This window comes from Sinohyriopsis cumingii, chromosome 4 (genome assembly GCF_028554795.1).
Source record: "Sinohyriopsis cumingii isolate HCF-2022 chromosome 4, ASM2855479v2, whole genome shotgun sequence".
Lineage (NCBI taxonomy): Eukaryota > Metazoa > Mollusca > Bivalvia > Unionida > Unionidae > Sinohyriopsis > Sinohyriopsis cumingii.
Genome location: NC_142964.1, coordinates 143,729,877 through 143,743,095, shown reverse-complemented (window position 1 = coordinate 143,743,095; position 13,219 = coordinate 143,729,877). Strand labels below are relative to the sequence as shown.

General features: G+C 35.0%; 1 protein-coding gene across 1 annotated transcript in view; it reads right to left on the bottom strand.

The window, feature by feature from the left end:
* Window positions 1-464: 464 nt before the first annotated feature.
* LOC149802240 (inner nuclear membrane protein Man1-like) overlaps window positions 465-13,219 on the bottom strand; it is a 79,859-nt gene continuing 67,104 nt past the window's right edge. The window contains exons 13-14 of the mRNA XM_089956664.1: window positions 12,879-12,957; window positions 465-5,476 (exon numbers count right to left, since the gene is read on the bottom strand). Of these exons, the coding sequence (XP_089812790.1) occupies window positions 5,331-5,476; window positions 12,879-12,957 (225 nt within the window). The 3' untranslated portion in view covers window positions 465-5,330. The remainder of the gene's footprint in view (window positions 5,477-12,878; window positions 12,958-13,219) is intronic.

Below are 13,219 nucleotides of genomic sequence, written 5' to 3'. Positions count from 1 at the left end.
GATGTCATTGTGTGGAAGCCATTCCTAAGTTATGGTGATGTGACCTTGACATTTGACCATAAGATAACTAGGTTTATTCTTTACCCCGAGTGCAAGCTGTCCACAAAGTTTGGTCCATACATGTGTTTTAAAACTTGTTATTGTGTAGAAATAATTTTTTTCTTTTCAGTCAGTGACCTTTACCTTTGATCTAGAAACTAATTGGCTTTCTCTTACCCTAAGTTTGAGCTATCCACAAAGACTGATACAGATATGTAGAATTAGTGTCATCATGCAAAAAACATTTTTATTCTTTCAGTCACAGTGATCTAAACCTTTCACCATTTTACCCCAAAATCAATTGGCTTTCTCTGTTAGTGCAAGCTATTCACAACATCTGGCAAAGTATGTATAGTTCTCATGTGGAACAGGACAAGTTAAGAGACAGGGCCATAAAATGACATAAAAGGGAAAAGAAAAATATCTATCATGAAATGTATACTTTAATCAAGATAGAAATACAGTAAGATGTAATACTTGATGAACATGTCATTTCTTTCAGTCCAATGTACAAACAACCATCACCTGTTACAGGCACACTTACCTCTTCACCTGACTTAAGAACTACAAAAATGGTAAACTTCTTTACAAGCTACTTCCTATTGACAAGAAAACAAGGCACATGCTGCTTATAATATATTTAAAACTCAAACATGTACAAGACCTATAACATCCCTTACAGCTACAAGTAAACTGCACAGAATTTTGGTAAGATATGTGGCCATCTGAAAATTAGGTGTAAATGTAGTAGTGAGGTGTAAAAGTTGTGTAGTGTAGCAAGTGCAAAGTTAGTGTTAAGTGTAGTGTAGCAAGTGCATAGTTAATGTAAGTGTAGTGAGTACATAGTGATGTGCAAGTGTAGATAGCTGAATCATTTAAGATATTAGTCCAGATGGGAAGCCAGCAAATCCAATTTTAATACGTTCAAGAACACGTGGTGGGATTTTCCCCTATTAATGTAATAAACGATGACATAGCTCACCTAACATTAATTATCATGCTCATAAAAATCTGACTAAAATGATCCTGACCTATAAAATATTGACCCTGGGACGAGGCATACAATCTGTAACAAGAAAGGACACTTTTTATTATATCAAAACAGAGGTATTATCCTTAGTGGATAAAGGTAAGATGTTTTTTTAAAAATATTTTTATTATAAATTATTTGCAAAATCATCTTCAGAAGCTATTTAATACTGTCAACCCAAGAAGCTGGATTTTATTAGGACAAAGTCAAAGGATCCAATTAAAGTTGTCTACTGCAAACTAAGCTGCATCAGAGGTCTCGTATGAAATTCAAGCAGTCCAATCCTTTAATCTCTACGGATTGACGTGTACAACACACAATTAACCTGCTGAGGGTAACCACCTGCAAGATACCAGGTATAGCTATTAATATGTAAATTTTACCACTGAATAAATGTATTTAATCTTCAAACTGCAGAAAGGGACTTCCATGTACACTAGAATATACACCTTAAGCATGATAAAATATATGATGTCTCAACTAAACAAATACTTAATAATTTTAGTAAAGCTTTTGATTTTAAGTAGAGTTGGCTGCCACAAACAAAAAAATAAATTGTACCATGGTATTTCTAAATACACAGTGGTACATACCACAGTATACTGCAATAATATAATAACCCACAATTTAATTTTCTGGGGCATGGGCTTGGGATATTTTTTTTTTAATTTTAAATGTCTGTCTGTCAAATAGCAGGAAAACAATATCTGATTTATAATAAAATAACACATTATTATAATTATATTATTAAGAATAAAATTAATTATCTTGGTACAAGAAAATAAAATGCTCGAGTGAAAACTGCAGCCTCCCCTCCTCCCCAAATGAAATGATCAGTACCTTATAGATAAAAATTTGCTATGTGTATCTTAGCTGTTGTAGAAGTTGTCATCTAAACACTACTAAAAGTCATACAGGTAATGTATACACATGTACTCCTCTTAAATATAAATTGTCTAATAATATAATTCTGTTAACCAAAGTCTATTCAATCCTGATTACTTAATGCTCTGTATCGCAACTATCAACAAGAATCTTCCTGATGAAAATTATCGATTGCTATGGACTTTTACAATGGCAGGCATGTACTAAACTCAGTCAAGAAAAGAGCATGTCAGACCTAGTCATTACAATATCGAAGAGTAGGAATTTCTTAATCAACATGCATAGCTTTCATTGTGACATCACAGCACATGACGTTCTATCTGGATTGCACTGGATCACACCTTTAGGTTGATCTCGTCCAAAAACATCCATGTACTTTAGCATTGATTTTGCCAAATGTACTTCACAGGCCATGTAAATAACGACTTTCCCCAAGGAATATGGATGGATGAGGATCCAAATAAAGTGAATAATTGCCCTTTAAAGGTAAAAGTCTAATTATAAAATAAGACATCCATTACTGAAATAATTGATTTTGAATGCCTACAGGACCTGTATGACTTTTACTATAATTAAATTAGGGAATATTAAACTTGATCTATAGCTGACTCAGTGTAAAAAAGAATTGTGATGATAGAGAGCTTGTTGATGAAAAAAAGAAAGTGGTGACATTTTAATCTACAATTTACTAGATACATTATTGATACATTATGCAGGAAAAGTCGAGTGGGATGTCGACACGAGCAAGATGTGTCAGAGAGGGACCTTGGACAGGGTATCTGCTAGAGAGGGCCAGAGTTAGTGAAGTATGAAATATGGATCTCAGTGATCTACTTTTTAAAAAAGGCATAATCTTTGAGATGAATCTCCTCATCAAATCACAAGATTTTAGGTATATAATCATCTATACAGGGTGCTAAAATCTTGTAGTTTTTAAATAGTTGCATAAACTTAACCCAGGCCAGTAAATACGAAATGTAGGTCAGTATCTTTTTTGGAATGGGTATGGTACTAACAGAGAAACATACAATCATCTGACCTGATTACTCTAGCATCAACAATGCCTGACAAATAAACTTGTAAAATTTAACTAAAGTCACTGCAGTGTGAAATATGGGTCATGGTGACCTAGTTTTGCAATGAGCGAATACATGATTCAGCTATGTAACAGTATGTATAATGTGTGCAAAAACCAAGTTAAATGCAAACACTCAACAAAGAACTACAAATAATGTGAATGTACAACATCTGGCCCCCTCCCCATATGGATGATGCTGTGAAACCCACTCCAAAATGTAGCCTAGGAAGAGAGAGTGGTTAACATGCAGTAAGACTACACATGTGAATTCTTTTAAATGTCGAGACGATCATGCCAATGTAGTACAATGACTCTCCTTTACTTCGCAGTGGTGAGCAAGAAGATCAGCATTCACACATGAAACTGAATTCTGGGAAATAAGAATGTACCAGCAGAGGACACTTAAAACTCGTTAAAGAAAATTCAAACAATTGAGCTGACCTAGATTAACTGGTGACAAGAAAATATCCGACATGATGCAGTTCCCTTCTAAAATCAAATTACAAGCAAGTAGGTAAACCCATAACAACTCACATCACTATTCCAATGTTGAGCACCTTCTAGACTTGTACCTCATAAACTTGAACAACTACAAACTATAAAATGTTTGGCTCTGCATCACTTATGCTTTCAAAATTATATTGCTTTACATAACAAACTTCTGGCAGTGGAAGAAATGGACAGATGCTTGTTAAATCAAGTTAACTGCAATTGTAGAAACTTAAGCTGTCAGAAGGTAACAGATATTTTGTAATGTCTTAAGACCAACATACTGTGAATTCAGTTTATTTTCGATGGGTATAAAGTTTAGTATTTTTACAGAATGATAATTTTGAATATTAATTCATGAATGTACCTCTGATGCGGACAAATCCTACTGTCATCACGGATGAGTCCTTATTTCATGGTTTGTAGCAGCTCAAAAAAAGATTGATACCCAAAAAATACATGTGAATTGACAGAGCTCTTGGAATGTAGAACATGTCCAATTTACTCTCCCACATCTTAAGAGGCAACAAACAGAGGAAATTTTTTCCGCTCTAGGATGTGTCCTGCAATGATGTTCCAGCTGATACAATATTGAACTTCTTATAAAGGGTGTGGTTTACATTGAAAGTATGAATTCATACTATAATATAATGATTTTACCTATGATATATGTTTTATGTCTTTTTCAGAGACCTAAACCTTTACATCACTATAAAGCCAGGATTGTGCTGATGTGTTATATCCTATACATGCATTCATACCTACTCATCACGAAAAGAAACTCTGAGAAGACCTGTTTCAGGATTTGATTAATGAAAAAAAATTCATTCTGAGTACTGAACAACAGACAGTGAATGGCCTGATGAAGAATCTAAAGAGGGTGACTTTAAGTCTGTTTGTGTAAATAGAGATTTAGGTCAGTACAAAAATATCTATATATTAAAATCCCCCCAGGGGCTAATAAACAACAAAAAAAACCCACAAGAATTTGGAGGAATAAGTCTTGTTTCCTGCAAGTCTACACATTTATACATACATGTGGTTTGGGTAAATTGATAAACCCAAATCACCAAGGTCTGGATTAACGAGGTTCAATTGTAACTACTTATAATAAATGCTTGTCAAGCCAATTCTGCAACAGGCATTTCAAATGAAGTGTGTTTTATATGGCATAATGGCATATATAAAGTTCAAATGAAGTGTTTTTTAAATGGCATATATAAAGTTCAAATGAAGTGTTTTAAATGGCATAATGGCATATATAAAGTTCAAATGAAGTGTTTTAAATGGCATAATGGCATACATAAAGTTCAAATGAAGTGTTTTAAATGGCATAATGGCATATATAAAGTTCAAATGAAGTGTTTTAAATGGCATAATGGCATACATAAAGTTCAAATGAAGTGTGTTTTAAATGGCATAATGGCATATATAAAGTTGAAAAAACATGAATGAGTATGATGGATATCTAATGAGAAAAAAAACAATGGTGATGCAATGGTTGATGAACTACAATGTTTAAAATTTTCAATGATCATTAGTTACTATAATTTAATTTATGTAAAAATAAAGACTCATTTGATAAACACTTCCAAGGATGAAAATACTATTCTCATACAGATTTCACAAGTAAATAACCCTTTCATTACACATAAACTTTGATTTCCTTTAGTTTTTCATGCCATTTATAACTTCTTTAAGTTTCTAATTGTGAATGACTTGAACCTGTTAAGTCTCATGGCTTTGGTTCAGATATAGAAACTGTTTATCTAGAGATGAGCATCGTCAAAAGAATTCTAAATGTGCAGATTATGTCATCTCTAAAGCTGATCTATAGTAGGGCTGTGAAACCATCCTGTTTGTAGAGGCTTGTAACGGACACCTCTTGTTCCTGGATTCAGGAAATCGTTCATGGTAGCGCTCCAGTCTAAGGTACTTGGCAGTAACAAGGCGACCTGAAATACAAATACATAGATTCAGAGCTTAAAATGTTACACTATACTCGTTAGGTGAATTTCAAAAAGTAACATTTTACAACTTCATTCAAATTCATTAACAAACCAATGGGACTAATGTCTATTCTAAATCATAACAATCGTCCTGAACTAAAAAAAAATCTGATATATTTGGTCTAAAAGTTTAAAAACTTGCAAGCCTAACATTCAACAAACAATCAAATCTATAATTTAACTTAATCATTCCCCTTTAATTAATCTAATTCCATTAATTTTTAACAATTACCATTCTTGTAATCTTGTCCTGTAACTAAACATCCTCTTATATGCTGTGTTTTGGATTTTTTAAACATAGCTTTAAACATTTTTCAGTCATATCGCTATAACAGTTTACAGTGATGTCTAGCACTGGGGCATCATACCACAGACATGTAGCATCATGTCCCACCCAGTCACATTATCCTGACACCAGGCCTACCAGTCCTTACACTAATCTCTTAATGTTGAGCACTTAGTGATGCAGTTGTAAGTACCATTTTTGTAAGTCTTTGGCATGACTTGGCCAGGGATCAAACCCACAACCTCCCACACCCGGAGCGGACAATCTAACCACTAGGCCACCAGAGTTGTAAACATCCTCTTATAACACTGATACCTACGTCATTCTGTGAAGTACAGCATACACAAGAAATATTCTTACCAAAAGAGTTATAAGTATCTGTGAAAGTAGAATTTATGATTTACCTCAATACTCTAAAAAGTTTTTAAAAACTTTCTGGAAAAATCTTATTTCCAATTACCATTTATACTTGCTTATAAGATAAGACCAACAACAAACTGCACAGACCCAGGTCTGCTGGTTCATAATGCCCTGGCAGATCTGGGCCTATGCAGTTTGTAAGGAGTAATCATTAGAAAAACAACAAAGACCCTGATCTGCAGGCACATTATGCTATGGAAGATCAGGATCTTTGCTGCTGTTTGACTTGACTTATAAGCAAGTATATTTGGTAAGTAATAATGATATTCCAACCTGCAATGTTTACAAAGGTAGTAACGGTTGATTAACACAACAGTTTACTTCAACCATTTGTTTTTTGTATTATAAATATGACCTATCTCCTCACGGGAACCATCGTAATAATCCAATGACATTTTACATGTAGATGTACTATTCACCTATAACACTGGTCAACAGTGAAATCATTACTGACTTGAAAAGGCCCTAATCTGTAGTATTTTGGTGTGCCGAACACGAATATAACCGTGAAAAATTTGTATTGGCTCTCGTTTTGAAGATATTCATATACCTCATTTTCTATGTTTCACTGTGTAAATTTCTCCAGTAGGACTGCAGCAACATCCGGAATAATGATGTAACATTGCATAATACCATCATGCTCACATCATCCACAGTTGATTGCATCATTTTCTGATGCAATGCAATACTAATGCCATGCGGCTGCTGAAGTAAGCTGACGTAAGCAGTGTACTATATAAAGCCCAATCAGATAGGTTCAGCATTTAAAATATTTTAGACGTTGTGCGAGACAGTTCAAGCTACTGTTACATAAAACTTATTATTTTATCCATTTACGTACAATAAAGAACAGTAATGCCTCGAAAGTGTGTTAATACCGCGGACAATTTTTGCTATATTTGTGGGGAAGTGACATTTGCCAACCAGAAGAAAAGTATCAATTCTCAAGTGAAGAAGGCATATCATCTTTACTTCGGATGCAAGGTTGGTGACCAAGACAAGCCTTGGGCTCCGCATATATGCTGTGCTACATGTACAACACAGCTTTCACAGTGGTTGAATTGCAAAAGGTCATCAATGCCGTTTGCAGTCCCAATGGTGTGGAGAGAGCCAAGCAACCACCTAAATGACTGTTACTTCTGCTTGGTTCCTCCTCTTTCCGGCGGAATAACGAAGCGAAAGAAGTCGAGAATAGTCTACCCAAACATTCCGTCTGCATTGAGACCAGTTCCACATGGTGAGGGACTTCCTATTCCAGAACCTCCAGCAGAATATTCTCTTGATTCATCTGACGAAGACAAAGGTGAGTCGACCTGTTCTTCTCCTGGTCCATCAGCATGCAGTGATCCAGATTTTCACTGTGGTGCATCATCAACCCCACACAGAATAACACAGGAAGAACTAAATGACCTGATTCGTGATTTGGACTTATCAAAGAACAAGGCAGAATTGCTAGGATCAAGACTCCAACAATGGAATCTTCTAGAAGAAGATGTCACAATTACTGCATATCGAAAGCGCCACCAGCAATTGGAGCCTTTCTTCAGAAAGGAAAGTAATCTGATATTCTGTTCCGATATTGAGGGCCTCATGAATGCTTTAAAAATCACTCATGACCCACAAGAATGGAGACTATTTGTGGACTCTTCGAAACTGAGTCTCAAGGCTGTGCTTTTGCACAATGGAAACATTCTTCCATCTATTCCAGTAGCGTATGCTGTCCACATGAAAGAGACATACGATAACTTAAGGCAGCTACTGAATTCCATTGAGTATAACAAGTACAGCTGGCACCTCTGTGGTGATTTGAAGGTAGTTGCCCTTTTAATGGGACTGCAGCAAGGATATACAAAATACATGTGTTTCTTATGCGAGTGGGATAGCCGAGCAAGGGAAATGCACTACATGAGGAAGGAATGGACTCACAGGCAGAATGTAGCCATTGGAGAGAAGAATATCCAACACCCAGCTCTGGTTGAGGCTCAGAAAATCTTGCTACCACCCCTTCACATCAAACTAGGTTTGATGAAGAACTTCGTGAAAGCCATTGACCGGACTTTGCCAGCATTCCGATACCTGCATGAAAAATTCCCTCGACTCAGCGAAGCAAAGATTAAAGAGGGAGTTTTTGTGGGTCCTCAGATTCGAGAGCTTTTCAAAGATGACCGGTTCAACAACTTGCTGGAAGGTGACGCGAAACAAGCATGGAATGCTTTTCGCCTAGTTTCTACAAACTTCCTCGGAAATGTTAGGGCAGAAAACTATAAGGAACTAGTAGAAGACATGTTGATGAAGTATAAGAAACTTGGCTGCAATATGTCTCTAAAGATTCACTTCCTTCATTCCCATTTGGATTTCTTTCCTAGCAACTGTGGTATTGTTAGTGATGAACACGGCGAACGTTTTCATCAAGATATCGCAACAATGGAACAAAGATACCAGGGAAAATGGTCCACTACAATGCTGGCTGACTACTGCTGGACACTCCTCAGAGATGCTCCCGAACAGCTGTACAAGAGACAGGCGAAGAAATCTAAGATGTAGTCAGTGACTTGATTTTTTATAGGTAGGCTATTACAGTTGACCTTTTACTATTGGAATGCATTTCGTTATGTAAACATTAATTTCTTGCAGATTACAAAAAAACTAGAGCCAATTTTGCAATTTGACTGTCATATTCGTGTTCAGCACATAAAAATTGATAAGAATTGACTAATTTTATTTCAGTAACATGACTTTTGTAAAAATTTGTTGTCCAGTGTAATATAACAACAACAAAAACTCTCAATAAGTGTAGTGACATATGCTTTAAAAAAAAACTGTTATAACAAAGTAACAAATCTAACCATGAAGATATGTTCAAGACAAAATGATGCTCTTGAAAACATGGTATAATTAAACTAGAATTGTTTTCATATAACATGAATGCCCCATCTTCTCTTTTTTTGTATGACTCTGCAGTCAGTGTGATAAGAAATTGACCCTAAACCCCAAAATTTACTGTAAAGGTCACAAGCATGAAATTAAGGCCATAGCAAACAAATTTTGGCAAGATGGTATTGCGCTCTCAAAGTGCATGACTCCGGGCCAAATAACGCACAACAAACTGCCCCATATCAAAAACTTTGCTGAAAATGCTGGTTCAGCCTTTTTAACAATGGCCATAACAAAAACTTTGAGTGAAGTGGTTGAAAATAAAACATGTTTGGGGTCTTCTTTACATGAGGTTCAAATGTCTAAAGTGTGTCAAAGGTTATAAAGTGACCAATTGTGAATGTAAAGGATGGACAAATAGAAATGGGTAAAAATATATACCCCCTCCATAGAATAATACAAGTACAGTGGACTTTTCAAGATGGAAAAATATATATAAGTGACACTAATCAATAACAGGTTTTATTTAATAAGCATGCAGCTATTGTTTGATTTAATCCTAAACTGACCATTTATAGAATTTGATTTCCTCAGAAATTTAGTGACTTGTATCAGCTGTACAACCTCAAAAATATGTTATACTGGCAGCTGTCAGTCATATCTAACAGAAGAATATTTAAATTTGCTGTCAAAAGAAAACTGAAATTTCAATCAGCAAATTATTTTTATCTTCAACAAAAATGTCATTTGAAAATTTAACTGAATTTTAGCCATCATCAATGTCAGTAAAGCACCCATCAGTGCCAAAATTACCTGAACCTTCAGCCACTGAGAACAGGTCTTTCAAAGCCCAACAGGAGGTTAGCATGTATTTACATGATCTACCTGATATCTGACTATCTGCTGATTACACCTGTAAGACAGAGCTGTGGTACCTTGGGAAAGATACCAATCTGAGGTTACACAAAGTTCATTTTGTTAAAACCTCATGTATATTGGACCATCAGTTCTAGGAGTAGTGATACCATTTTCAAGTTGGCCACACTGGATGTCACATAAATACAAGCTTCATTTAGGACCATCTACATATTTTTTAAAAAGTCTTTTAGTGAAAATCCCATATTATACAACCATCTTTTCAGGAGTAGCAATAACAAGAGTTTCAATATGGTGGCCATATTAGATGTCCAATGGCACCATTTTCAGGAAGAACCAATTATACCCCAAAACACAATGTGTGTCGATTTCCATGACTCTTCAGCTAGTTTAGGAGTAGTGATAGGCAATTGCTCGTGGATATGGGTCACTAGACACAGGACCAACACAAAAGCTCTTTTGGTCCTTGACCAGGCTCAATGGGCCCAAGATCACTCACTTGGATGACATCTGCTGAATAGCCACATGGTGGAGCAGTTGTCTGAGAAGTAGTAGAGTTGTACCACAATAATTGTCTTTAATATGCGATATGTACCACAATAGTATTGCATACGTAAATGTGATAATTGTCTTTGATAAGTGACAAGTACCACAACAGTATCACATACATAATGTGATAATAGTCTTCTATCTATATGTGACATGTACCACAATAGTATTGCATACGTAAATGTGATAATGGTCTTTGATAAGTGACAAGTACCACAACAGTATCACATACATAAATGTGATAATGGTCTTTGATAAGTGACAAGTACCACAACAGTATCACATACATAATGTGATAATAGTCTTCTATCTATATGTGACATGTACCACAATAGTATCGCATACATGTGAAAATAGTCTTTGAAAAGTGACATGTACCACAATAGTATCACATAACATAATGTGATAATAGTTTTCTATATGTGAAATGTACCACAATAGTATCACATTCATAAATGTGATAATAGTCTTTGATATGTGACATGTACCACAACAGTATCACATACATAAATGTGATAATAGTCTTCTATATGTGACATGTACCACAACAGCATCGCATACATAAATGCAGACCTGCCAACCTTGATGAGTCCATCTCATTAAGGCAGTTGAATTTTGTCCGTAAGATTTACCAGTTTTCAGGAAGGCGTAACAAAATATCAACTGTTATTATAAAGCAGGAAAACATAATTAAAAGTTTGACGCATCGATGATAAACATTATGTTCAACTGAAAAGTTTGTAAAGTATGTGTTGATTTTATTTACCACTAGTACAACTGCACAAACTCTAATTCCAAACCTGATGCAGCTCAATGGCTTGTTGCTATCTTTCAACTTGACATAATTCTTGGAAATTTTCTTTTCCATTTCACATGATGATGGCAATCATATCTCCTGCCACAAGACATACACAAATTGGCATGTGATATCCAATAAACATAATTGTGTTCTTTCAAGCTATAATTCACAAGAATCTGAATACTCCTTTTTATTCTTCTGATTTGATTATTAACACTTTTCTAGAAGCTTATTTTCCGTTTTGTCTTAGACATTCATCACTTTCTGGATGCAATTTTTATAAAATTCTATAATCAACAGTTTGATCATGCAGATGCTTTGGATAAACAAATAGGTGCACTTTAAAGCGTCTGGGGTGCTGCTGTAAAGTTAGTCTGGTTCCCTGACTAATTTTTAACTAATTCTAAGATGAAATCCAGATCCAAATAAAACACGAATAAACCAATTATCCGAATTTTTCGGCAATGATCATTTTCCCATAATTTTTGCTAGTATGTTGTAAGTCCATATTTTAAGGTTAATTTTTGTAAGACTTACGGCAAAATCGTAAGAGTTGGCAGGTCTGTAAATGTGATAACTGTTTTTATATGTACCACAATATTGTCACATACATAAATGTGACAACTGTCTTTGATATGTGATATGTACCACAATAGCATTATATACATTAAGATGATAATAGTCTTCTATATGTGACATGTACCACAATAGGATCACATACATAAATGTGATAACTGTATTTGATATATACCACAATAGTATCATACATATAAATGTGATAACTGTCTCTGATATGTATCACAATAGTATTATATATAAATGTGATAATTATCTATGATATGTGACATATGTCACAACAGTATCACATACATAAATGTGATAATTTTCTATGATGTGTGATATGTACCACAATAATATCATATACATAAATGACCCCAGCAAGATATGAGTGTGGCATGTTTATCAAAAGCCGTTTTAACCTCATCTGCATGACAGCAAAAATCATACGATATCCACAACTCCTAAAAGGAAGAAAACCAACGTGTTTTCCTTTTCCTTCTTTCTTTAAACTGTTCATTAAACGCTGATTAGATGCACTAACATGATTTGAAATACACATTAATACTGTGCCAAATAGATGCACCCTGTGTGCAATACTCATTGAGGATAGTATGACTATATAAGACCCCAACAGATAGAATATCTTTGTCTCAGTGCAGTCTTTGATACATATGCTTTACAATGCTCAGTTGTGCACATAAGCCACTAAAGACTAAAAGGGAAACATCACTCACCTCAAACTGAAGCCACTTCCCAGCCAAAAGATACATGTATACTGAGTAGATATGCAATTTAACAGTATAACCAAGTATACTCACCGATTTTTTTCACATACAATTGTTAAATTTTGTGGTTAACAAATGAATGAAGTAAATTAAAACAAATATTAATGGAAGTAACTAAGTCATTGTTTCTATGAAAATTCAACTTGTTCACTTATCCAGGAGATGAAATTATTTGTACCATTATTATGTGGGACTTACCATCAAACCACCAACCATGCAGGGACTGATATGCCTCATATGCCTTCTCACAACTTGAGCACTTGATGTACACACAGCCCTGCAAATACATTAATTACATTAAAACTACGGCAAGTGTTCAAGAAGTATTTAGAATTCTAAATACTTTAAACAGTCATTTGTTTCTTGGAGTAACTCTTCATTTTCCTTCAGATTGACTGGAGCCTTAAGACTTGTATGATGCAAGTTTCATCAAATCACTGAACTAGAGGAATAGTGAGCCATTTGTTCACATAAATATACCTGTCTCTCCTGCATCCCACATCATCTCCATTGATGCAGATGAGTCAAACATAAGTAAT